Source organism: Seriola lalandi, unplaced genomic scaffold, assembly GCF_002814215.2.
Source record: "Seriola lalandi dorsalis isolate HSWRI2012SDOR001 ecotype SW California unplaced genomic scaffold, Sedor1 jcf7180002054291, whole genome shotgun sequence".
In the NCBI taxonomy this organism is placed as follows: Eukaryota; Metazoa; Chordata; class Actinopteri; order Carangiformes; family Carangidae; genus Seriola; species Seriola lalandi.
This window is the reverse complement of record NW_019524844.1, coordinates 40,406-68,360: the sequence shown is the minus strand read 5'-3', so window position 1 is coordinate 68,360 and position 27,955 is coordinate 40,406. Positions and strand designations below refer to the sequence as shown.

The 27,955-nt window shown below is 40.3% G+C and overlaps 1 protein-coding gene across 7 annotated transcripts in view; it reads left to right on the top strand.

The window, feature by feature from the left end:
* Nucleotides 1-5,148: 5,148 nt before the first annotated feature.
* LOC111654827 (pleckstrin homology domain-containing family A member 7-like) overlaps nt 5,149-27,955 on the top strand; it is a 50,281-nt gene continuing 27,474 nt past the window's right edge. For 3 of the 7 annotated variants that reach the window (XM_087173902.1, XM_023405983.2, XM_087173904.1), the window contains exons 1-2: nt 5,150-5,302; nt 22,981-23,064. In XM_087173902.1, coding sequence (XP_087030028.1) covers nt 5,229-5,302; nt 22,981-23,064 — 158 coding nt within the window. In that variant the 5' untranslated portion in view covers nt 5,150-5,228. Of the gene's footprint in view, nt 5,303-19,397; nt 19,536-22,980; nt 23,065-27,955 lie in introns of those variants that run through there. The other 4 variants (XM_087173906.1, XM_023405985.2, XM_087173903.1 and 1 more) reach the window with 3 other exon arrangements.

Here is a 27,955-nt window from a genome sequence, read left to right as displayed (position 1 = left end):
CAACTATGTGCTGCATGTACAACAGAATGTATGAAACCTTTTATGCCTCAGAGCCAGCTACAGCCATGGAGGCTGGAGGCATGTTTTGGGGTTTTTCTTCTGTCTGTGTGTCCATCTGTCTGTCCGTCTGTCCATCCCATTCTCGTGAACACGATATCTCAGGAATCACTAAAGGGAATTTCTTCAAATTTAGTACAAAAGTTCACTGCGACTCAAGTATGAACTGATTATATTTTGCTGGTCAAAGATCAAGGTCACTGTAACCTCATGTCCATCCCTTTCTTGTGAACTATTATATCAGGAATGCCTGGAGGGCATTTTTTTTTTACATCTGTCACCAATTTGACTGGTTGGCCAGAGGCATACAACCACAATGCAGTAATTGTAGTTTCACTAGTCTACTTCTTTTTTGTTTTTGCTCCTCACTCTTTTAAATGTATTGTGTCTTGCTCAATCTGTGATTAAATGGGCACCTGACTTTTATATAACTCATTTCTCTTGTTGCTGTATTTTTATGCCTCCGTGCCAGAGACCACTGTGGCCTGAGGCCCTATGTTTCTGTTTGTTCCATCCTCATAAACACATTTTATACATTAACGCCTTGAAGGAATTTCTTCAAATTTGGCACAAATGTCCACTTGGACTCAAGGAAGAACTGATGAGATTTAATGGTCAAAGGTCAAAGTCATGGTGCCATCACAAAACACCTTTTTGGCCATAACCGAGAATTCATAAAATACAGTATTATGACTTATTAATCACTACAGTGGCTATGCTTACATGCACACAAGAAACTGGCCTAAAAGAAAATAACTTTAAATACAAGATGACCTCTAACTTGATTTTTCTCTGTGCCCTATGTGTCTTGTGATAGCAGGAAATGGTGCCATGCACTCACAGCTATTTTTCAACATAGCACCTTGAAGCTTTGTACAGATTTGTCTTCTTAATCTTATATTTATTGACTGATCACAAGATTTGTAATAATCATGCTTCGTGTTTTACTCTCTATATATACCTTAAGGTTTATTGTCTGAAGTCTGAATAACTTCACACTTCCGTAAGCTCATGTTCAGTAGCAGATTGAGTGTAGGAGCTCTGAAAAATGTTTCTCATTGTGGATTATTTGACTGAATATGATTGTTTTCATTAATGGAATATTGAGTATGAAAAAGATAAATGAAAAGGCAGGTCTGGCCACTGCTAGTGAAACCATATCTGGTGGTTAGGGCAATTTCACTCACTGCAGCATTTATTGAACACACTGACTGCACAACTGTGTGATTTCCCGCAAACCAATCCAATTTAATTTGCTTTAGTGCAGAGATGCAAGGCTAATTTCTTATTCATGATCTGATTGATTTGCACTCCTTTTCACTAGTCTAAATCTGTGTGATTTGGTAATTTAAGATCGCTGCGATCAGTCTTCACTTCTAACCCTTAAATTACATAGTGAGAAAAAGCTTGGATTGTGCAGCAAAGATGTGACAACTATTTGTTTTATGATGATGATGATGTTCTTATCTGTCAGTGAATCATTGAGACCTGGTGGAATGGATGCAAGTACAGTGTGTTTGCTGTCAAGCCTGTATGTAGCCACTAGATACTGCTGTTGAGTCTTTGTCTTCTTGACAGTTTGATGCATTTTCTTATTGTCTGTTTTAATTTAATTTTTAATCAAGACAGGTAACGCATTGATAGATTTTTGTACTCAGGTGTTTCTTATAGTGCAGACTTGTCTCTACTACCTGCAATATTGAAAATAACATATATGTATATATATGTATGAAAGTTTAACATAAATGTGGCTGACTAACAGCAGGTTTTACCTTTTGTTTTGGATCCTTATTTCACAATATCTCCTGCCTTTCTGAGTCTATGAAGTTGACACCTGTGGTATATTTGCAAAGCCTCTTTTCTGGTTTGATGGGGTTCTGGTTAACTGGGTTATTATAGCTTCATTTGCTATTTTACTTTGACACAGCCAGGGTGACAACAGTGGAATTAGGCAATAGTGTGAAGCATGAATGTTGACCGTATCGACCTAAACCACCCTCATTCAGCCCTCTGCTCTTATCTATTTGTCTGTCTGTGGATTATTGAACCGGCACTGCAGCAGCCTGAGCTTGCCACTCAGCTATAGTCTGCCCTCCATCCTCCATCCGTCTCTCCCTAGCTGACTGGGATGTGATCTGATAAAGGGGACCTGGGGAGAGCCGGAAAGCTCTGGTTGCAATCAGAGACCAATGTCAGCGCTTTAAAGGGACTGGGCAACACAGTGAGGTGACCACTGCTCATCTGTGGTCATGGGAAAGAGTGATAGCTTCACTTTCTTAGCAAGTCAGGCCCTTATCCTTTCCTTTGTCTTTATTCTCTAAGTAGGGAGAGAACAATGGAGTGTTATCATTTTATTCTTCCCTGGAGAAGCTAAGAAGAGCTATGTACTGTAAGTGTATGCAGTATTACTCAGTGATCCAGAGTAGAGAGAGAGAGGGCTGAAACAGCAGTTATACTCCTATTTGACACTGCTCTTTGTGCCCTTTCTAGCACACCCACCTAGCACTGTGCATATAATTAAACAGGCTCAGTTAATATACATTAAGAAAACAGAAAGGGACGTTCCTTATGGGTCGTCTTCAGAATGAGGACAGATTTGGACATTTGAGCCTGCTTTCCACATCTGACCACTGACTGGTAAGTAGAAATGTAGCAACATGTATGGTTGAGAGGACTCTGTAGCTACCAGATACTGGGAATATGCTGAATAGAGTAAGAAGACGGGGACAAATCTATTGCAGATTTATACAGAGACAGTACAATGGCACACATTGCTGTCTTGGAAAAAATCTTGAATGGCCTGTTTTACAAGTGGAGAATAGCCAGTTAAATTTCACCTTTTAAAAAATACAAAAGAATTGTATTTCTATTTGGTTCCATTCAAATGTTTTATTGCTTTGTGGTGTTATTTTCTTACGTATCTGAGTACTTGTGTACCTGTATGAATTAGGAGTTGTGCTCTCTGCTTCTCAGACCTCTATGATAGAATATTTGTCATAAAAGTTGTTGAGGGCCATGATATTGTGTATGGCCAGATTATTAAAAGACTGTTCAAAGTAAAAGCCCTGTATTAACTTAATTATGTATGAAGTATTAACAACAAAATAACAAAAGTCAAAATAGTCGTGCAGCAGAGTAACTTTCTCCCTCTCCGTGTAATATTATTATATACAGTATATGTTAGAGGGTTATTATTACTATTTTACTACTCTATATACTATTGTGTAGTTTTTAGCAATGCATCACATTTTATATTTTGAAATTTTATAAACTCATCATGTTTTTCATCTAAAACCTAAATTGGCAAGGAAACTAGTAATTACAGTGTATTTGTCCAGTATGGTGGAATCATAGTAAAATATTTCCCTCTGAATTGCGATAAATTATAGATAAAAAGAATTGAAAGGCTCAAGTAGAGTAGTACCTTAAAAGTACCTTAAAATTGTACTTGTGCAGTATTTGAGCAAATGTACTTTGTTACTTTTCACCACTGACTGATGGAAAGTAACAAAGTAACAACTTTACAGTTTACAAGTAATTACAAATATTTGCTTATTATAAACCCTTATTTGAACAAATTAGAAAATGCGTTATTATACACATCATCTCTTTATTGCAGAAACATTGGAACTGTTCTGTTTTCTGCCTGTTCAGTTCTTTGCCGGTGTAAAGCTGTTCCACATTTGAATGATGTGCATGGTGCAGATTTTGCAGTGAAATGAGTTACTGTAATAGAGGGCTAATGGACAACTCAAATGGCCATTGTTGGTGGTTAGGCCCAGAGATCTGTCAGCCTGGTATAATCTCCACAGCATTGAAGAGGTCTTTACTTGCAGTACGAGTGCCTTCAACTCCTGGAGTATGCTAATGAGATGTGAAGGAGAGTGTAGATGGATGAGAAAGAGCAGCAGAGGATGAACCTCAGGGGATGAGAGCAAGGCAGCTGGATGCATTACCTGCATGTTTGTGCGTGTGTATTTGTGTGCAGGTACTGTCAGTTTAATATGTGAGTTGACTTCCTGAATCCTTAGCTGGTACAGAAAACATTTTTCACCTGGACCCCCCGCTCTCTTTATTGGCTGATAGAAGGCATTTGTGGCATGGCAGAGTCATCACTCTCCACAGCTGTTGGGTCATAGCCCAGTCTTCCCTTCCATTTCTCATGTCACCTGATGTCTCCCCAACTCGCACTCTCTCCCCTTCATCTGATCTGGTTGTTGTTGCAGCATTCATCAGTCATCCTGCATAGTGAAATTACTAAATTCTTTAGTTGAGATGTTATTGTTATTGTTGGACGCTGATGTTCCACAATTCATTGTTCAGTGGAAATGTAAGAGCTGTTGCCTCTAGGATCATCTCTGCACATCCTTGGAGATAATCTTTGCACTCATAAACTCATAAAACTCATACAAAATGGTACCAAATGAAAATAATTTGCATACAGACTGCCAAAATAGTCTTAAGTGTTATCAAGATCAGCATATAATTTATACTTTATACAATTATCTATCTTTACAAGTAAAGTTTAATGTTTAAGTTGCAATGCACTCTCTCTCTCTTTCTATCCATCACTCTTTTTTTCATTGCTCACTACTGTAATTCCTCTTCCTTCATTCCTCCTTCCTCTCTTCCCTCCTTGTTCGCTGTGCATGCTGTGTATTGCCTGCATGACTGCAGAGGGAATGGAGGAGAGAAGGCGTCCTCTTCAGGGAAGTGCTCTAACGGCAGAGCTGCGCTGAGAAATGCATACATTAGAAGAGAGCACAGAGTTTAGGAGAGAAAGAATACCACTACATGGGGGGAATGTGAGAGAAGAGAATATGATCATATGGAATATGGCTAATGCTTTGTAGCTGTGGTTTCACTTCTTGCTTTGGGGCCTCTTACATGATGTATTGGTAAGGTTGGATGGCTTTAATAATATCCATCATGAGCCTAATGCTCGTGGTGAGGGGACAGTTCAGTGATTGCATGCATTTTTAGCTCCACCTCAGCAGCCCAACACAAGAGAGGCGGGAAAGAGGATGTTTTGAATGAATCGACGCCACGGTGCTCAGCAGAGGACGTCAGCAACAGCAGCACTCCCAGCTGAGAGGAGTACACACACACACATACAGGCACTACTGAGAAGAGCAGAGCAGAGCACAGCAAATCACAGACCTGCGGCTAACATGTTGGGCCAACCAAGACAGTCAGCCTTACATGTCCCTTACAAGAGGCAGCCAGTGTATCGGGCGACTCACAGGTGTGTATCCGAGCCCCTCTCCCAACATGTATGTGGGATTGTAACGCTACGTAGCTACTCAGGAGGTGTGTCTGCTAAAGCTCTCCAGCAGCTGCAGGAGACAAAGTGCTTTGGCTTGCATGCTGTTAAGTATATGTGCAGGCAGGAGAATTTACATGCATGCTGAAAAGTGTCTCTTGTCTGTTTTTGTGGCAGAAAAGACAGATGGCTGTTTTGTCTTCACAAACCTTCGGCTTGTCTTTGGGGAATGAGTATATCAATACACAGTGTACTAATGGAGCAGCCTTTAGAGGAATGAGAGGGAGGAGGAGAAGGAGATGCTCACTGCAGTGCCTCATGATCACAGGTCACTGACCGCTTTGTTGATGTCAGCAGAACCGTGATCTCTCGGGCTGATTATGATATACATGGTTAATGTGGGATGTCTCCATAGGTTAGACAGTAAAGAAGGTTTGATGCAGTCCTCCCCATCTCTCAGTGAGATACGTTTTCTAAAGGAATGTGAGTGTTTACATGGGTTTGCGTCTCAGTCCTAGGCACAGCTACCATCAGGGCCCATCCCACACACACACACACACACACAGACTCAAAGATATATACTTTACATACAGTGTCAACTTTGCTAATATTACACTTTTCCATGCACTGGTGGACTATTTTGTGGTCTTTTTGCTGAAATGTATGTAGTTTATATCACTGACTTAAGCAACACCACTGTGAGCTCTCTTAAGTGTATGTATGTTAACATAGATGTTGAAATTTCACTTATAAGCATCAAAGTGAACTGAACATGGCCTGCTATACATTAACATGGTTCGAAATTCAGGGATTTACCCGTTCAATTATCGTCAAATTTCCAGGTATCTCAACTGGTAACCTACGGATTTTAAGCTGGTCCTTCCTTAAATTCTGTCAATTTTAATAGGGTTGTGACATGAAAACCGTGCCACAGATCCAACCATTCACAGATCCATGCAAAAGATATTAAGCTTATTATGATTCGGTCCAGGTCTCCATGTCAGCCACAGCGATAAGGTTACTTAATCTATTTATCATTCCTACATGTGTTCCCTCATCGGTCAGCCCTCCTGCTGTGATCTGTGGGTTGTAAACACCAGACCGCAAATTTCACCTATGAGCAGCAGATAAAAGTGGTTGACATTGTGGGCCAACTAATTGAATCAATCTTATATTGCAGGATGTATAGCTACATGTATAGCCTAGCTCATGTTAACCCAACATCAATGAGCCTCTTGTGGGTTTTCCCGTGTGCAGGTCTGTTTTAATAGATTATGTAATGTAGATTTAGCTTCTAATCAGGGTGTTGGATAACATCTGATTTGATTTAGTTCACCTAGTCAGTTCCAGTAATGTTAAGTACAGTCCAGTCACACCCAATCCAGCTCATCCTTCTCCTTTCATCCCTCGGCCGTAGGGTGAAATGTGGCCAAAAGCCACAAAGCTTCATTTGTAAGCTGATATAGAGGTCATATCTTTGTTACGTTTGGCTTTGAATGGCTGGACCACCTCAGTCTGAAAAATGATGCACCTAAATTTGGTGCAGGGGACAGAATACCCATGGAAAGAGGGGAAATAGTAGAGAGAGAGCAGTTGACCTCGCCTTAACTACAGAAATTCTGCACATTTCCAGGGAGACTTGATACTTCTAAGAATAGACATAATAATGATACCAAACAGAAGGTTGAGGTATTTGAAAAGGGAGTACATTCTCTGTGTATTAAGACCGTGACCTTTTAAATTCCCTAGGTTGTGATTTAGATCAGCCTCTGTGAGTGGGATAGAAATTCCAGGGAGGGGACTGTTCTGGTAAAATCTCCATCTTGCTGGCCAGCTAGAGTTTTAGAGCTATGCACCAGATGTGGCCTACCTTCCTCCACTGGTGCCTGACTTAATAAACCTGCTAAGTCTCTACAAGCTCTCCCCACTCACAGGATACAGAGAGATAAAAATAGCCTCTAAATTCAGTTACCCTCTGTCAGCCAAGTGGAACCTCACCTAATTTATTTAATCCATCTGTTTGACTTCCTCTATATAATGATAATGTGATAGCCTATGTGCTTTAGTAACCAAGAGGGGCAGATGGTAGTGGGCATCAACTAAACAATTAGATCAGTTTTTATAATTTTTGCAACTCTGTGTATTATGTTAAAATAACCATTATTTGATATCTAATGGTGCAATGGGGTGATCAGGTGTCAGGTGTTCATGTCACTTCTGTTTGGAAAAATGGCTCCATTGCGATCTAAGTAGGGAAATACCAGAGGATAAATAGGCACTTTAGAGGGAACAGATTGTGAAATAAGCACCTGATAGCTTTGTGCACAGCACGTTTATGCAGAACAGACGTGAAGCCATCAACACAGTTATTAAACCGCATAATATAACAATACAAGGACATTCGAAACAAGACGAGGTCAAAACCTAGTATATGGCTGGACCATATTGTCGGCTATTTGCATTCTGCCTAGTGTCAGCCGGTTGCAGCCCTTTAGCTGTTTGCTTCTCTCCTACTCTCTGTGCTCACATATGCAGTATTTTAATATGTTACATGTTTCTGTTTCTGATGTCAGACAATGGAACAAGTATGAATTCACATTCATATCCGTCACATCAGCTGCCATGCGGTCAGCACAGAGAAGTGTGTCCACAGAGGGAAAGCCCGACCTTGCGCTCTCGGGGCAATACTGGTGACTATCTTTTACAGAAAGTAGCTACGGTTTGCTCAACATGTTGCTAGATTTGTCTCTAGTTGCTTAATTGAAGGCAGTAAAAGGGTCTGAAAAGTCGGGAAATCTAGCGACAAAGGCACTAAGTTGGCAACACTGTTTGTTTGCACCAAATCATTTTAAAGAGCAACGACCAATGAGGAAACACTTGGCTGGCCATCCAATGGTGCAAACTTATCCCTCAGTCACGTGGCATTCTGCTGATCAATGGTGTAACGTCATCACTCACTATTACAATTACTCAGTCAGTCAGTCAGTCAGTCAGTCAGTCAGTCAGTCAAGGACATTCATGTTTATAGGGCTGGCCCTGCTGTTGCCATCCAGACAACAATCAGCTTGTATCCTTGTAGATGTGTCTTTTTTGGGACACTGAGGCACCTGTGTGTGGTGACTGTGTGTTGTTCATTTCCACTGAGCGTTGCAGTCATGGAGTAGCGGTGTTGTCTTAACCCTTTCAATCACTGTGGTGTAACTCCCCAGTGGGAGTGTGTTCAGTGGCTGCTTTTGCGTTTGGTCTGTGCTGTGTGTCTGCTCAGTTTCTGTAATGAGAACTGCAGGAGAGAGGGCCCGCCAAGCCTGGAGCCAGTCTGGACACAGTTAACTGAGGAGAGAACAGATATCGCACACACACACACACACACACACACACACACACACACACACACACACACAGTGTCTGCATGTTCTGCAAAGAATGGATTGTGAGTGAAAAGATATTTGCCAGTCTAGGTGATCAGTCAGAAATGTCTTTGTTTTCCTCTACTGATAACAGTGAAGCAAATACTGCAGTAAAGTACACTGCGCTATAAAAGTTCAGACACCCTCAGGACAAAGATTCTCTGCAGCAAAATTTACCAGGCTAATCAAATTTGTCTTATTCAGTGGCTTCTGTGTTTTTGCTCAAATTTGATGACGTTATCATTTGCTACTTTACCAAATCCAGAGTAATGTAATCTAATCAAAGTTCTGACCAGGAGATTTGTCTTAGTATTCTTTGCAGTGCATTTTTCAGCAGTTGGATAATTTGATACATTCCTCTGCTGTCATCTTGCTGACAAAAGCTACCCAATGTTGAGGCAAATCTTTGTGTTTTTTGGGGTTTTTTTTGTTTGGGTGTGTGGTGGACCAGCATTGGGAGTAGGAAAAGGGTATTTAGTGGTGGGATGACATAATAATGCCTGCATGACATGATTGTGTAAGGGATTTAGACTGAATCCGATTGTTAGAGGATCCAGTGGCTGTTGATCTGCTCCTGTGCTTTTGGACAAAAGCACTGGCAAGTGACATGGCTTTCATGAAATGGTATTGGAAAACAGGGATTACCCTGGTTTAGATAATGTAATCCGTATGGATACAATGAAATCCAACTACACCTGTCCTGTTTTGTTTCTCTCTGTTATGAAGAGCATATGGTAAAGAGGATGATAGCATGACACTGTGTAATAGCATGCTTTGCTGTGGGATGGGTGTCTACTATTTGTTATGTTATTAATTTAATATGTAACAATATAATTCCTTTATATTTGAAGAGGACATAGTTGAGAACAGTTGTGTTTGATCTTACTGATCTTAATTACTCATGGACATCTAGCTCTTACAGATCTGTTTTCCCAAGAGCATATTGATGTTGATCCTCCCATGACAACAGAATTAGCTGCTCTGCCATGTTCATTTGTGTGCTGGGTCTCATTAGACAATTTACCTGCAGCTTCTACACCTTCTTGTGCCATTACACCCACATATAGTATAATGCCATCAAAGCTGTCTAACTAGCTACATACCCACCTCATCTAGCCAAGTAGCTAAATACCTACTAGCCTATCAACCAGAATTTTTAAATTAATTACTGGGTGGACACCAGATCCATTAATTACGACATTCTGTTACTGTTAAGCCAAGCAAAGTACCAGAGCTGCAATATATTAGTCATGTATGATTTGCAGACGGTACGCATTTTGGATTTTTGTTTTAATAGCACCAAAAGGTGAACTGGAGTTTTTTGCTGTTTAATTAGATCTAGTCATATGGTTTCTTGTTCAAACATACTGTATTTAGATTATCTCAAAGATTCTCTGCCTATTTTTGCCATGACCCACTGTTACAATTTGAGTATTTTTTCATGTTTGATTTATTTTTGATGTTGCAGGATTATGGGGATCAGAGATCAAACAGATAATCTGACCGCAAACATATGCAATTTGTGCCCGTGTGTGTATGTGCTCAGGGAAATTTGTGTGTAGTATGACAGATTGACTTACTTTAGTAGAATCATTCAGGTCAGATCATTCATTTGGTGCTGTTAAACCTCAGGGAGCAGGTAGCTCTTTTTAGCTAGTTAGTCAAATCTAAATGATAACTGCTGCTGCATGGGACTTCCATTGATAACCTGCAGGTAGGCCATTTTTGTTTCGATACACTTGCTCTATGTGTTGTATCTGTTCGTTATGACTGATGACTGCATTTGGAAGGTGCATGTGGCTACTTAGGTTTTGATGCTAAGTCTAGTGAGCAGTGCTGACTCACAGATATTAGGCATTCTGCTGCACAATGCTTAGACTTTTGATGAAGTGAATGCCTTGTCTTGGTCTGCTTTTCTGGCTTTACGGGTAGTGACTAGGAAAATGATGGTCTTTGATCAAAAAAGAAAAGCTGACTGTCAGTGTAATTCTACATTCTTAGCTTTAAAAAAATTACTGCTGAGACTGATTTATTGTTTTATTCTGAAGCTGTCATCTCTGACTGCAATCTGTGCTGCGGAATTACTCCAGGATTCAGGCTGCCACACCATAAATTCTCTGTTAAGCAATAACCTGCAGCATAAGTAGGCACTTGACATGGGTGTACACATGCAGCTTGTAGGAAGCTAGCTAAGAGGCTGTGCAGTTATATCCACCATCTCCATTAAAAAGGCAGAATCAGTTTTGTCATAGAAAGGATGCTGTGACAGTTCTGACAGTGTTCTTTGAATGACTGTCAATGACAAATGCAGTTAAGTGGAAGTATGATATAGAGCCTGATTTCCCAGAATTCTCCCCGGCCTCCTCTCCTCTCCTTTCCGCTCCATTCTTCTTCTTAGCTCTTGTAGATTTGACAAGGTCGTTGGAGCTAGACTTTTAACTTTTGCTTTTAATTGATATCCTCAAGGTTACTTACATACATGGAATAAGATGAGAAAGTGTAAAGTACACCTGAAAAAATTCTGCAGTTGCTTTCTACAACAGTTACACCAAAAGTTACCATTTCAACCAAATGTGGTGTCCCAATTTAATACATAACCTAATAAATAGCATAATAACTCCCTGACATCATGTAACACTTCGTACATCATCTGATGGCAAACATATGAGCACAACCGAATCTGCCAGTGTTGGATTGAGCTCCCCTCAATAGGCGGTCTTGATGTGATATAGTGCTCTGTTTCTCTTCTCTTGAATGCTGTGATGCTCTGTGTTTTGGTTGAAATTAGATGGAAATATGGGGTGTGTACAGGATGTATCTGACCTGGGAGAAAATAAATCTTTCTGCCCGGACAGACTGGGGTCCAGAATGACTCATTGCCGCTATTATGCATTGCTGTGTTTTGGTTTATAAATTACCCAGATTGGAGCTTGTGGATAAGAACATTGAGTTTGAGTAGAGGGAATGGGGGACCTGACATCTTTGTATCTTGTTTGATTCTTTCTTTGTTATTTTTCAGAACCTTAGGCTCTTTAATGTTCTTAATTTTAATTCTGCTGACAGTGCAATGATCGTTTTGCTTGTTAAGCCAACCATACACATGGTTGGAGCTTCCTGAGGGGATTCAAGGGTGAGTCGGTCAAATTCAAATGAATTACTACTTAAGTCTCTTTCTTGGGGGTGTACTTAAAGTTTAGTTCCCAGTTCCCAGAAAACATACCAGTGACCAAATGTCATTGGTATGTTTTCTTAAAACTTGAACTGGCTATTTTTAGATAATGGTGACATTTTTGCCAATGGAAGAGATTATTCGACAGCATTAAAATTTTGTTGTGCTCTGTTATTACAGCAAAATCTCTTCTTGGTTTTGGTTCGTTTAGATACACATGACAGCACTGCCAGAGATTTTTCAGCTTTAACATTCTCCCACACTTAACATCCCCTTCTGTCCTACATTGCACAGCTAAGCATTTAGCTGGGTTTGACTTTGCACTGTGGGTTGGACTTTGTGTTTAGCTGCTGAGACTCTGAGTATGCAACACTCAAGCAGATGCTGTAGTTCGGTATTCTTTAGCCACAGGCAAGGCAGACAGTCATCATACTTAATATTTGTTTTAATTATTAGAGTAGAATGAGTAGAATTGAAAGGTTCATTTTGTTTGATGGTTGTGATAGTCGAGGTTTATAGCAGTCTCAGACAAGTCTCACCTCATTAGACTGGCAAATGAAGACTGTGCCCCAGCCCATCTGAATGGCTGACTGAAGAAAATTGCAGCATCATATCACATATCCCAATTACATTCCGGAAATGTTCTACAATGAAGATGCAGTGGAATGATCTTGGATGCCTGTCTGCCTGCCCATCATTCCATTATGTCAGTAATAGAAGAGTGTGAAGACTGTGTCAGTGTCAGAAAGACAAGACAAGAAATAATGTTGGGTTGAGATGGAACATAATTACATGCATTTGATTACGTTCATTCTGATTAGGAACCGTTGCAGAATGATCATCCGGCCTGATGTACCAGATGTTGCTGTCCATGCTTCATTTTCGTCAAGGTTTTTCCACTTGAGAGACAGAGTGGGTCGAGATCTCCTTCATCAGTAGTGGCTTCGTTTTACCTGACCTGGAATCATTTGCTTGGACCCAGACCTCAATCTGCTTTCCCTGGACTGACTGCCAAGCTGACTAGCTTGCCTATCACATAGCTACAACGTACTTGCAGATGTTCATCTGCTGCAAAGATCAGATAGTGGAGACAGATTATAGCTCTCTGTTCAATGGATGGTGGATTACACACATTCATAGGAATTTAATGTCCTTGAGAAATTTGACACCCCATGCAGTACACCATCAGGATCATCTCTTCTATAAGATGAACAGCAGCACCAGTTAAAAAGATGATCAGCACAGGCACCGCAAGGGGGCACTGGTGATATGACAACAAGGGTGCCAGTAGAATTCAGCCAGGAGCATTATGTGTACATTTCACCCATAGTGTATCTTTATGATAAGCATCTTCATCACAAACTATTTGCCTCTACCATCATCATCGTCATATATAATCCCCCTTTTTGGGACCCTGTCTTTTGCCTTATTATACACAAGCTCCTGTTATTTAAATGCCCCTGTAAATGCAGAATTGTACCCCACTTGGACACAATTGATTATTAACATTATATTTTTACCATAAATGTCTCAGCTGTGTAAAATACCTCTCCTGGTTCCTCTTGTCAAATTTTTATGTAGCATCTCCCATCTACCATAGTCTTTGCTGTCAAGTCCAATTTGCAATCTCATATTTTCAGTATGTAGAGCCGGTTCGGTATCACAGCTTATGAAAGCAAGTCTGTGTGATGATATTAATAGCACACATACGCTTTGTTCAGTTTGTTGTGCTACCGCAGTAAATAAGCTTTTAAGATGATAACACGCGCATGCTTTAAGCGTGATTTTGGTTACTTGGGTACTACAGTGTATTATTATGTGTAGGTGACAGACGAAGAAGGAAAACCCTGTAACATAGGTGAGACATTTCTGGTTCTTTTACATGTTCCCGTGTTCCCATGGCCATAGAAAAGCTTAAAAACCTGCTCATTTCTCATTTCTCTGGGTGAATCCTTGCTGTATTGTGCACTGAACAGCACAGTAACTGCTTTGCTCTGTCATAGAACTGGAGCCTAACAGACCCAGTGTGGACATTAACAGAGGACATGCAGCTGTTGCTCTTGTCCTGCTGAGTGCTGACGCATTGTTTTCACTTTGCAGCCATGGACGCTGTGATGACCTACCCATGCTTCCTCTTTCATGGTCAAATTCCTTTCTTTAGTGTGTGTCACTTATCTACAGCTCCCTCTGACCTACAGCAGTTGAATGCTATGTATAGCACTCATGGAGCCTCTGGAGAAAAGAGGTCAGAGGTCATCATGTTACTTCTCATTAACCTGTGATTTCCCAAGGCAAGTGGCTTATGTTGTCTGTATATATTTGTGTGTGTGTTGGGGAGAGAGAGCAGAATGCCTCTGAACCTTCCCTATTGATGTTCAGTGTAGGAAAGACTGTGGCGGGAGGGAAAAGAGGCACTGGATATTGTCATTTCATTTGGTTCAGAGTAGAGGAGGAAGATTTGATTAGTTTTCTGTCAGCTTATCGCTTTGTCTGATTGATCAAACCTTTTAAGATGCTGTGTTTATTAGATAATTTGTCATCAGTAGATGAACTCCACTGATAAAATCCATGTGCAAGTAAGGGCTACAGACTAACACAATCCTCTGTTGTGCTTTGCAGTCTGTGTCTATCATCTCTTTTGCACTGTCAGGTATGTGATGTTTTTGCTGATTGTCTGTTTTTCTCTTGGTAAGAGATAATTGCTTTGCAAAATCTTCTCTCCTGCAGCTTTTCAGTGCCCCAAGATGAGATCTGCCAAACTAGATCAAATGTCAGAACTTTCAAACCAGCTATGCTGCTGTGATGTTCAGAATTACGCAAGGCAGGGTTTCTGTATTTAAAGGTCCCATATTTTGCACTTTTCCAATGTTTTGAAATTTTAATACCCATGGGAAGATATATTTGTGGTTTTAAGTACCAAGACCCATGTCAGTGTAGTTTACGTCTCCTCTCTCAGGCTTCTCTCTGGAGTTCTAGCAAGATTGGTCAGCCAATTAGAAGAGACGCTCAGCGCCTCGCTTATGATTCACTTTCTACAAAGTGGCACCTTTAACATACATCAGTTTTATCTGATTAATTCTAAATGCATCGATGCAGCAAGAGTAGCCCACTCCCCCTCACTGAGAACATTGACATTAGCCTCTTTCACTGATTTTGTCTGGTGTGTAGACATCCAGTGTCCCCAGTATTCCCTATAACACACACACACACACACTTCAGATTATAATGATTCATGATTGCACAAATAAAAAGGAGAAATAAAGATGACTCCTGGTTGCTCTGGATCATTATTCAGTCAGTAAGGTGCAGGATAAATCTATGGTATTAAATATTGACCTAAAGCTGCAGGGTTCCTTCATTGATTTATTCCCCTGAGCAATTCTCGCTCCAGAAAACTCTCTAACTTTTTTTTCTTTGTTGCAGCATATCCCTGCTGCTATTGATCCCTCAGATAAGTGCTTTTGGAAGTCATTTTATTGTCATGGTTGGAGGCGTTATAAAACCACAATTTCTTAGATGAATTACTCCAAATCACCCTTTATAAATATTTATCAGTCAGCTAAATTTGTGCCAATAGAGCAAAAGAAGTGCTGATGTGCCCACAGTCCTGTATGTATCCCGCTCTTGCTAAAGCTATTTTCTCTCTCGCTGCAGGCAGTTATCAGAACAATTTCAGGTTATAACAAGTTTATAACAGTGCAACCATGCGCAAACCTTCTTGTGTGCAAGATATTTATATGGGCTTTTGTCTCTCTGTGGCGCCTGAGTTTGAACAATGGAGTTAAGCATCCATTAGTCTTTTTTTTTTTTTTTTTTACCATATCCTAAGAGTTTGAAAAATATAACTTTGAATTGGCATGAATGCATGAAATGAGACATAACTGATGGTCAAAACCTATTTTTGACAAAAGGCTTCTGTTCCCAGACCAAAAACAGCAATATCAACATTTTCATTCAGAGCGTGGGTTCTTATTCAGAATTGGATTTGAGGGTTGGTAGTGTTTCCTTGCATCCTAATTCTGTAGTATTGGCCCAACACCGGCCTTTCTTGAATTCACTGCAGTGTAATTGGCTGTCGCCTTGCTTATGTTTTGGAACAGCATGGCCCGAAGGACCATTCTGACTGTACTGAAATGTGCTGTGTCAGAAGTTTGTGTGTGTTGAATGTTAATAATGTGACAGCTCTTTCAATTTCTGCCAAACCCTCTGTGTGAGGGTGGCTTGGACACTGGCAAATCTTTGCACCTGTTTCTGCTCTGCATTGGGCCTGTTTGAGCCCTGTTTGTCTTTGCCTGTCTTTGCCCAGTTCTGCTTGAGTGGTTTGCTGGATGACTGCAAGCTCCATAAAAGCTCAGCATGGACCAGGCTTTTCCTGTTTCATTGATGCTGTTTTAGACTAATGTACATACATGCATAGACATAGCTGTGGTCCAGTAGAGCTGTAATCAATGTGCCGTGCTGTCAATTCAGCTTGGAGTTGCTGCAGTTGTAAACAATGAAGATGATGATAGTAGTGAATGAGTGCAATGATGGGGAAAGGCCAGATTGAAAATGTGTTTGGTTGGATTCCCTAATTTCCACACTGAATGAAAGTGGAATCTCACAGTAACTCCTTGGACAGATAATTCCTTCGCAAATGTCAGGGAAATGAAGCTGAGCGAGGCTGCTGCAGTGCTCTGCTATGAAACTGATAAAGGTCAGTCAACATGTGCAAATCCTGCTGCAGAGTGCTTATCATCTTAATAGCTCCCTGCGTCTGGATACCGAGCACAAACCACTGTTATTAAGGCTTAATTAATTTTCCCTGCTAGGCTTGGGATGCTACAGGGTGTGTCTGGAAGTCTATCATATCTCTCACAACATAATGTCCTGTCACACTCTGCCACACATTCACACTGCCTGGGTGTAGGGTGTTGTACACACAGAAATGATTGTCATTACAGAGTTCAGTATTAGTTCATGGCACCTCATTTGACCTGTCATACGCGCCTATCCACAGCCCTTCTTTGATTTTATTCTTTGGATTCTACAGAAACATATCATCTTCACTCTAACAACTTGCTGATAGTAATAACATATTGGTTATAGCTAATTCAGTTGGCTCGGAAATGAAGACAGCAGTCAGACTAAATTAAATGACTGCTGTTGTGTGTTCTCTGGTGATTAGTAGAATTGCACAACATTGATTGGTGTTTTATTTCACTCAGAGCTACAGTGTACTGTAAGGCCAAATGCAGGCAACTATATGACTTTTATTACACCACACTGGTTCAAGAGATTAGTTTCCGTTCAGCTGCTGTGATTATTACAGATTCATCTTCAACCTCTTCTAATATCAATTTTATGAAACTGAGTTGTGAATTAAAAAATAGCTTATAACTTTTAATACTTAGTTTTTTTTAACTATAGCTTATAGTGTGACAAGAAAATGATTAACAAAGTTTCCAGTTCTTAAATATAATCAGTTTGTTTCAACATTTCAACATTTAAAAAACTTTATGAATAATTATGTGTAATTTGTGCCAGTTAAAACTATTTTTGTTCTTTTGTTAAAGGAGCTGTTTGTAAGTTTACTCTGTCAAGAACATGGTTTATTGCAGGTGGTGGTGATTGTCGCATGACGAGAGCTTCAGCCATCATTGTCTTTATAATGCAAGAGGTTATAATACGCCCTCCGGGCAGCGCTACATCTTCAGGGCAGATTGAAGGCTGCAGTGAGTTGCTGTCATAAAGTTACGCGACGGGCTGGGGCTATCTGGTTAGCGTGCTAACTTCAGCACAAGAAAAGATGTGATAGAGACAAGAGTTAACATTGGTGTTGCTTTCCACTGCTGGAGACAGCTCTCGGTGAGTAAAGGAATGACGTTTGATGCTGAACTCACAATGTTTCTTTTTGACAGGTAAGTAAACAGCTGTTAATGCTAACATTGGCTATATAGGAATAGCAAAACCTACAAATAGCTCCTTTAATATTAAAATCAAAATATGAATTTTTAGATGGCCGTGCAAAACATATTTTAAAGGGCTTTTCAATTGTACCTTTTAAAATTCCATCTATTATTTTGCCTTGCACTTAATTTCTTGTTTAGTTTCTTTTTGTCCAAATCTGGTGTGGCCACAGAGGTAGGAGGAAACCAGCAGAAATAACTGGCACTCTCAGTAGCTATATCTCTTGACATCTGGATTTCCTCCTGTTTCTCGAGTTTTCAGAAAACACGTTGATGCTGTAATGCTCATTATGGAGGCTACATGGAGGGAGACAAGAGACTCCTTGTGTGTGTTCACAGCACTGAAAATAATTCCTTGCCATAAGAGCTCCTGTTTCGGTATTCTCTGTGGGTTGGACCTTATTTATTGAATTAAACTGCTTCTAAATGAAATACATGTGACAAAAGCTAAGGGTGAAACAGCAAACTCAAACCTCTGAAGTTGCTGCTTTTTTAGCTTCAATATTTACCACAGGCCTACAGTATTACCACCTGCTCCCATGGTCTGCATTCCTCAGGATTAGTTTCAATTCCCTCTTAGCATAGGTCACAGGTCAATGTTACTGTTAAACCAGTGTTTCAAAAAGTAGACACCAATGACCCTGAGGTGCCCTTGAAGGGGCTCAAGAAGTTCAAGAGGTTATTTATATTAGGTTTTTTTTTTGTATTTTATGTCTAAGTTGTATGTGTGTGATGTGTAAGTATATTTCTGTATCCTGGTCTAAATACTCAACACGTGTGTTGACGTGTGTTTCATATAAACATTGTTGAGGCCCTGCCTAAACGAATCCACTGACAGCATAGCAGATGTTTAGCAAAAGCTGATTTGAATGCTGCAGATGTGAGAGTGTGTGACGAAGAGACTCCACTGCCCACGTGAACTTTAAAATTGTACATGGAGCAACTAATTGGTGTTGTAGAGTGTGGATGACTTGACCAGTCAAAGAGGTTACTGACTGAGAAAAAGCTAAATTGCCAACATGCCCTCTTGTCTTCATTACTTTAGTTGCAATGCTGCCACTCAGAGGATACCAGTGGCATACCACTATGACACACTAACCAAAATATATCTAAAATAAGGCAGCTTCATTACTGTAGGAATTCAGACAGCCAAGTAGCAAACCCCAGCACCAAAGACCTGGCAATAATTGAACCAAGTAAAGAAAGACTCTTTTGACATTTTTGTCAAGACTACATTGATGTGGTATGTGTGGTATATAGTATTTCCTCTTGAATAGCAGCTAGTAAGGTTTTATTATATTGAAAGACATGATGTTTAGCAAATTCTATTCTGGGAAAAAAGGAGAGGTAGAGAGAGGAGAGTGGAAAATGGAAAGGGAGGAGGATCTGATAAGCAACAGAGGTATTCCCCTGATGGGAGGGAGTTAGATCTGTACTATCCACTCAGCAAGTGTGGGGTGAAACTCTCTGACAGCACGCTTGAGCAGGAGAAAGCAGAGATAAAGAGCTCCCCCTCCTGCTCTCATCCTGCTGGCTCCACTTTACTCTGCTCTTTGCGGATGCCAGCTGCTACGAGAGACCCTCTCTGTATCTCCCACCTGCTCCCGATAATGCAGAGAGGATTTCCGTGAACTGCAGCAACCACAGCGAGTCTAGCAGCTGATTCACGATGATTCACTTTCTCACAGCAGGTGAGACTGTCTTTACTGCGTGCATGATACAGCAGCACAGTAAGTAGCAAACAGAAACACCAGAGATCTGTGCTAGTAGTGAGTCTTCGGTTTTGGGAGTTTTTTTTCTCAGGGAGAGTGGTGTAAATAGATACAGGAGTTGAGACTGTAAGCGGATGGTGTGATTCCTGTCTTTGATGTGTGTTGTGGAGCAGTTTGGAGCCTTTATTAGCGTGAGAAAGAGAGAGAGAGGTGTTCAAACCACAGAGCCTTGCTCCTGGTGCCCCTGCTGCCCCTGCTGTCAAGATTCAGCCCATGCGATGGACAGGGATTATCCAGAGCCTCTTGTTTCGTAAAAAAAAAAAAGGTATCGCATGCCAGGGCTGATGTTGCAGCATTGAGAGAGAGAGAGAGGGAGAGAGAGAGAGAGAGAGCATGTTCTCATTGTTTGAGCTGCAATGCTGCTGTTTCTTTTGAGAGGCAAAGAAATCAAAACCAGCCATTTTATTCTCAGGTTAATCCCTATTCACAGTCCAGTTTGCCTACTTTACATCAAACTCAGCTCAGTTTATAAAAAATCCCTAGATTATAGCTCTAAACCATCCCTAAAGATAAAATTGTGTTTTTACTTCATATATGATAGTTTTTAGCTGAGACCCACCGATTTTCTCAGCGGGGATTGAACTCTTGTTTACATTATGGTAACACTTCTACTGTACATTCTTTCTCTTCTTTATCTGGCTTGATGGAAGCAGAAACTCTACTTAACCTGATGGTCACCGTTCTGGAGCTCGTTGACATAATAGTGGTGCGAGACTGTGCCCGTTTTTGGAATGAAATTCTTCCTGGAACTTGATCTGAGTCAAACACAGAACTTTTCTGAGCATAAGTACTGTCCTTCACACAAAATATCTCTACTAAGTTTATGCCACCAATAAACATATATTTACAAAATAACTTATGCCTCACTGCTGTATCACATAATTTACTTGGGATTAATAGCTTTATACTATTTATCTATGTATGTTTTATAACCATATCCTTTTGATGCTTTTGAATTAAGAAACACCAGTTATTGATTAGAGCACGTGTGACTGTGAATGATTCTGTTATAGATTGATTGCATTCAAATCAATATGCAAATTAAAGATGAACCTGAGTTGAACCAGAAGCTGAATTGACAGACATGACTACAAGGTGATGTAGCGGATTTCCTTTTTTTTTTTTTTTTTTACCTTAAATACTGGTACATTATGATAATCCATAATTTATGTAGAGTCACTACACAGAATCCTAATTGTGACATTAAATGCTGGCAACCATCTGACTTCTCCTCTTTATAATCTAGAAGGCAAGACACTGTGCTAACTCATCTGCAGCAGGAGTTCATTTTCTCCTTTGGGACACTGTTGTCACAAGCATTAATGGAAGCTATAGTTTTCTGCAAACAAATAGACCTGCTGTGCTGCAGTGTTTGTACACTAACTGGGGATGCTGCAAATTCCGTGACAAATAGTTCAGAAATAATGCGGCTAAAACAAAAGCCTCAAAGAATGCAAATTCCTAATTAACAGGGGAAGCTGGTGCAGTATTTGCCCTGTGCAGCTCAGCAAATTATGAGCTGTTACCAGGAACAAACCTGGCCAAGCCTGTGTGTGTATATGTCTATGTGTATGTGTGTGTGTGTGTGTGTGTGTGTGTGTGTGTGTATATGTGTGTGTGTGTGTGTGTGTGTGTGTGTGTGTGTGTGTGCATGCATGTTTGTGAATGTATATGTGATCAATAGCAATTTTAACATGACTGTATGTGTAGGTTTAGTATATTGTTTACATTTGATATCATGTTGTTTGTGTATGCAGAATCGCTGAACATCATTCCTGTTCAATACGCCCTCTGAACTTTTCTGAAATGTCAACTCATAAATCTTTCCACTCTGCTCACTTCCTTTCCCCTCCCTTTGCTGCATGGTGATGCAACGAGGCACCACTTTCTGTTTGTATCTCTGCACATAGTACTTAAACTTAACAGCTGTCCCTCAGCGGATTCACCCCTTACTGCTAGATGTGTGGTTATATATTTACCTTTGGTACACTTTAAGTGAGGATAGTGTAAACAGATTTATCTCAGCTATTTGTCTGTGCTGGTGAGTAAGTTTATGAAAAGGCAGCATGTGAATTTACCCTCTGCACAGCAGTATTTACTGAGTTTTTTTTTTTTTTGCACGTGTGTGCACAGTATTTTTCAGCTTCTGAGGAAAAATAGTGTTTTGTTTTTCTTCTGTAATAGACTGTGTGATGGTGAAAGGAGAAGATAAGAGGGCAGATGTTCAGTCAACCTGAATGGGACTAAGACTCCTGCACTTCATAACTGTTATCCTCTTACTATGACAAATAGCTGTCTCCTCACAAGCTACACCTCAGTACAGAGCTCAGACAGGCCTTTGATGCTAGATATTAGTTATAGCAATGGGGATCCCAATGCTGGAAAGTTTATATATATTATCCATATTATGTTGTATAATATTTCTATAGATCACATGTTTTTCAAAACTTTGTATATGTCTAAGATTAAAAATGATGCTCTAAGGAGAAAGCCAGCGGCATCTTAAGGGATGTGTCACAGTTTGACACACCCATACACCTTACAGGTCCTCTGCAGTATACTCTCTTGTGGTTTTGTGTAAATAGTGAGAGAAATTAAATGAAATGGAGAGCTAAACACGATGAATGATTGAAGCTTAACCTTCCAAGATGGTGCGATGATAAGTGTAGGCGTTTGATAAATACATCCACTGATTATTTTTTTATGAAGCATCAACCAGGTACATTAGGAGAAAGAAGTTTGCCAATCAGGATGTGTCAGATCAAAAGTTTGTTCGGGGCTGTTGAGCTATGTCAGCGTATTTGACAGTAGACCTAGCATAGTAGATAGACACATAGTAGATGTAGACAGTATTTCAGTAGAATACCAGTGGCATGATATTAGACTAAAAAGGATTTTGCTTTGTTTTGTCATTAAACTGTAAAAGAGCCTAAATCTTGTCCTTGCCTAATCATATGTCAATATACAATAGACAACAGCCTATAGAAAAAGAGTCATAGCATAATATTTCAGTCCTCTCAACACCAGCGGCACTAGCTACTTGTCTGTTTCTTATTCTATCCTGTGACAGTAACATGCCTTTATGCTCTAGTTAAAGCAATGAATGGCCCCAACTAATTGAAATCGATAAAGCCTGGTGAGCCGGCTAAGGGAGAGTGCTGAGCCCTACATTTTGTGTAAAAGAATATGAGCTGTAATTCCTGACCAAGCTGTACCATAGATGTACCAACTGAGTGAGGCACTATTGTAAGCTTAGAAACAGCTGCGCGAGGACATGATCAGACAGGAATATGATTAATGATTTGATACTTATTTTGTTTTCTCCTCCGGTGTTGTTCTCTCTCCCTCTCCCTCTGTCCTGCAGCCACAACCTGAGGGCTACATCGTTTCGGCATCCTGTGACTGGACAGATTTCCCCCGAAAACACAGAATACACACTACAAGACAGGTGAGTTGGTCTTTGCTCTTCCTGGTAATGATGCATCCGTGAATATATCGAGAGGTCAATTCAAGGTCATGTGGTTGGAGCCCAAAAATAGACTGGGAAGTAGTCTATCACCCTCCTTGGTGAAGCATATGACGATAGGGGGGTTGGGTTGGAAGATTTCTATTCTGCAGTAACAAGGAGAGTGAAACCACTCGACTCTCAATTAACTGTTCATCAGAAAACTGAGTTGCAGTTATAGTCAGAACAAGAAAGGATGGGCAATGTATTTTTTTTTTAATTGAATTTATTCATTACCATCATGGTATTCATAGCTGACTCCGCACACATGTTACTGGATGTGGATCCTGGATGCTCTTTAGCTTTATTCTTTAAATTATTGCCTTAATAAAATTTATGGTAATGACACAGTTGACAGGCACATGTGATTTTGACCACATTCATAACACATCTGGAGTCATGAATCCGTCTCATCAATCAGCCAAGCTTTGTTAATGTTGGCTTTATTATAAGAATAATGATCCATCTGAGCTATTTCTCTCAATGTAGTCGAAGTCATAAAAGCAGAAGCCTGACTGTGTGCTCTTGACTTAAGCACTGATAGAGTTTCTACAAGGTTTTTCAGTGCCAAGCAAGTTTTTCTTAAGAAGGACACCTCTTTGATGTATTGTATATTAAATACCAGCATGTCACCTGCCTTGTTTTTATTTACTACAGTATACAATATATTTACCTCGGCACCGCAGCTGGATTTCTTGTCATTGTTTCATTCCATTGTGTGAATCTCATCCTGCGAAACCGTCAAAGCTGTATGGCAGGTTTAGAGCACAACATAAACCGGCAGGTGTCTGATCGTATTTAAGCTGGCTGGTGTAAGATGACCATGCCTAGCAAAGATACCGCTATAGGCAGAAGCATGTTGAGTGACCTCTGCAGTCTCACTAATTAAAAGCTGTTTTGTTAAGGCAATGCGAAGCTGATTGCGATTCATCTGCACCCTCCTCTGTCATTCATTTCCTGAAACTCCTCATTAATCCTTGTTCAGTGCTGTTGAGCCAAGGATTTGTATACCATCAAGGGGCTTTAAGCTATGGTTGCCTCACTCGCATATTTTAAACATTAACAGAATGACTCTGGTACCGACAAATGCTAGTCCTAATCTCTTTAAGCTTATTATAGTAAGAATAGCATCAGTTCTATGCCCCTCCCACAGCAACATGACAAGGATGTCATGTAACGGGCAAGACAAGGTTAAGAAACCCAGTCATAGAACATACAGTAAGCATGTTAAAGTTTTGTCTTAGTTCTTTTTATTTTTAAAGAAACACATCAACATATTTCCTACTTGAGCCACTGGCTGTGTTAACTGAACAGGTTGACAGAAGCTTTGTACTTACAGCAAACACATTACTACCAAAATCAGTAAAGAGTTCTGAACAATGGCCAAGTCAGATATGTACTAAAAGAAGACAAACTGGTGTCACCTTCCCTTCGTGTTTTTGAGGCGACTAGTCTTCAGCTCACACCAGGAAATAGAGCTACCTTTGTGATACCTGTAAAAATAGTATTACATTCTTTGTAGCCTGTATTTGAAGTCTTGATCAATAACTTAATCTGCGTTTCACCTACCCACATGACAACCCGCCCTACTTTGTGAAGGCAACCACTCTAAAAATCTATGTACTTGGCTTTTCCAATGCAGTGGATGACATACAATGTTCAATTAGATTACATACGTGTTCCCTTTGACTTCTGGTCTTTGTGCTTAGCTAGGACACAGTAAACACACCAGAAGATTTCTACTCATTTTAAGAGCTCAGTTACTTTCTGTTAATCAGAGAAATTGTTTAAAACACCGACAAGAAATCTCCAAGCAGTTTTGACTGATAGAATTATGCTTGTAGACTGCACCACAGCTCAGTCATTAAATAAGAAATCCAGAAGTAAAGAGATGTGAAACTTGGTGGCTTGTAAGATAAAAGTAGCTCACTGAAACTCACTCTAGCTCACACAAAAAATTCATCTTCCTATTTAATGCATCTCATTTCCACCTTCATCGCTAAAATCCTGAAGACTTGAGCGTAGTGTGTAACAGCCGGGATGCAGTCTTACTATTCAATGTGTGCAGCGCAAGCGTGACCTCACCGCGACCTCACTGCGACTGCAAAGCGTTGCTTCTGTTCACTGACACTGTGATGTTATGGGCTTCGTTCTGTGCATAATGATATCTGGATAGGAAGTGGGTTACTTCCATGAATCACACACTCACTTCCAAGTAAGGAGGAACTCAGTGTGTTCCCTGGAGACCCCAATCAGATTGAGGACAGAGCATGAAAAAGAGCTTCAGGAGGCCCTTCCACATGGAGAGGTCGATCAGCCTTTGCTTTGCAGTCCTGAAGGCTTTGGCTTTGTTATAGATTATCACACATGATCAATTTGTCAGATCTCTTCATGTAGACCCCCTGCCTGAAAGGATTAAAAAACGTCAAATCTGCCCTCATTTCCATCATAGCAAGAGAAGCAGAAAGAGATGGAGCTTAGAGTCTTTCCACCTTCTTGCGCTATGTGATGTGAAATATTGCCCCTCTCTAACACATGCCACAACAAATCTCCTGGGGACTGTTCCACTGACAGACGTGGTAAACAGTATGAAAGCTTCACATAAAACAGCAGAGTACCCTTCATACGACAGAAACATCCTGTAAAAATGATGGCTGCAGTCCACGCTGTGAGTGCAGACACTAAGTTTTGTTCCACTGTTATCTCTCTCTCTTTACCCTTGTTGTACCAGCATTTTTGCTTTTGGTCTCTGACACACATCTTTAGTTTATCTGCTTTTTTTGTTTTAGCCTTGGTGTAGTGCAGCACACAAAGCAGGAAAAAATAAGAGGTTCAGTGCTGCTTTTAACCCCTTTGCACAACAATGCAGGGGTCAAGTGGCAGTGTTGTCAGAGGGACAGGTCACGCATTGTTTCCCATTGTGAGCTCACTCCTACAGTCAAGAAGAGGTTCTGGGCAGTTGCATGTCAGTTATACATGGTTGACTTGCTGCAGACAAGTTCCGTTTTTATATAGAGAATTTTTACTGGCCTTTTTAACATAGGTATGCAAACATAATTATCAGGGGAAATTAAAGGCTTTAAGCAAATTTCTAAATTCTTAAGAGGTGACATACATGATCGATGGTGGATGCTAGATGTGATCATTAGTGCAAGTCATGTTGCTGAAGCTCATTATATGAATCAGTCAGACAACACTAAGGTGCCACACGATTATTGAAAGTGAGCGTTAACATTGCTTGACTGTTGCCTGGCCTTCTCTGGCTTCCAGAGTTTAATGTCAAGTCAGATATGAATGCACAGATTGCTTTACCCACAGGCTTTGGTCTACAAGTAGTGCTTAGAAGCATCCCTGAGCACTTGTGAAATCCTGAAGCTGGGCTACAGGTTCTCAAGACTGGTAAGTTCCTCTAGTGTCAGGTAGGAACAAGAAGATGGAGCTGCAGTGGACATGTCATCACTAAAACATGTTGACAGAATTGTGGAAAAATTACCTGGTTTGTCAAATCTCAATTTCAGTTGTGACACCAATGTTAGGTCTAGAGTACGGCTTAAGCAACCCAACAGCAGTCCATGGATCTGTCCTGATTTGATTTAATGGATGGTGGTGGTAGAGCAATGAGTAGGGACACGCTAAATAACCATTTATGCTGACTTGCTTCACCCCTTCAAATGGCTTCTTAGGGAGACAAGGAAGGTGTCACCTAAAGATGGTTCCAGGCGTGTGACAGTGACATTTTAATTTAGTGGTCTGCAAAGTCATCAGATTAGAGCACCTGTAGAATGTGACGTAACAGGCAATCTGCAGGATTTGTGGATTAAAAATCTGTTGGAACTGCATGTTATTACTTAATGAGCCTAAAATAAAATTCCCAAGAAATGTCATTGGAACCTTTTTAAATCAAACTAATCCTTGCTGGCTCCAGTTTTCCCATTATCACTGATGCATCTCCTTTTGAGCCAATAGAACAAATCGAAAGCTGCAGCAACCTGGAAAAAAAGTCCTTGAAATAATGGTAGAGAAAACTTGGTGATAAATAAACTGGAGAGAAAATAGCTTGAAGCAACCACTCTGCCTGCAGTGCTGGACAACATGGCTCCAACCTCCAATACCAACATCAGTATTATAAGTTTCAGACAAATTTTAGACAAACGTTATTCATATTCTATTCAAACTACCCCTACCACTTAACATGTTTATGACGTGTTTGTGAAGGTTGGAGTAGGTTACTCCCTCAATTCATTCATAGAAATTACTGTATATAAAGAGTCACACAAATGTACAATGTTGCTGACCACCTGTAGTAATTTGTATTTTGACATACGACATAATTTCTTATTATTATTTCTTATTATTATTATAAATGTTAGCATGGAATGCTAACATTATTATTGCCTAAACTGAGTGAATGGTAAATGACAGAGCAGGGAGATAAAGCACTGAATATCTTGGGACACACAGGCAAACATAAAACATTATTATTATTACAAACATATTGTTTGTACTTTAAAACTGGACAGTGGAGCTAAAGCACCACAGTAGTTCAGCATGTAACTTTCGAATTATACCACCAATGATGCTGACTTTAACACCTTAAATGCTTTTAATGTGTAGCCCCAATAAGCTGTCAAAAGATAATACATGTATTAGTGTATGCAGTGTGTGTGTGTGTGTGTGTGTGTGTGTGTGTGTGTGTGTGTGTGTCAGAGGGTGTAACATGGGGCTTCTGTTTTGTTTTGTTTTGTTTTGTTTTGTTTTGGGCTGTTATCTGGGTGTGTATAAGCCCTGCCCCAGGGTGAGTGTCAGACCCACTACAGTATTTTGACCACAAGGC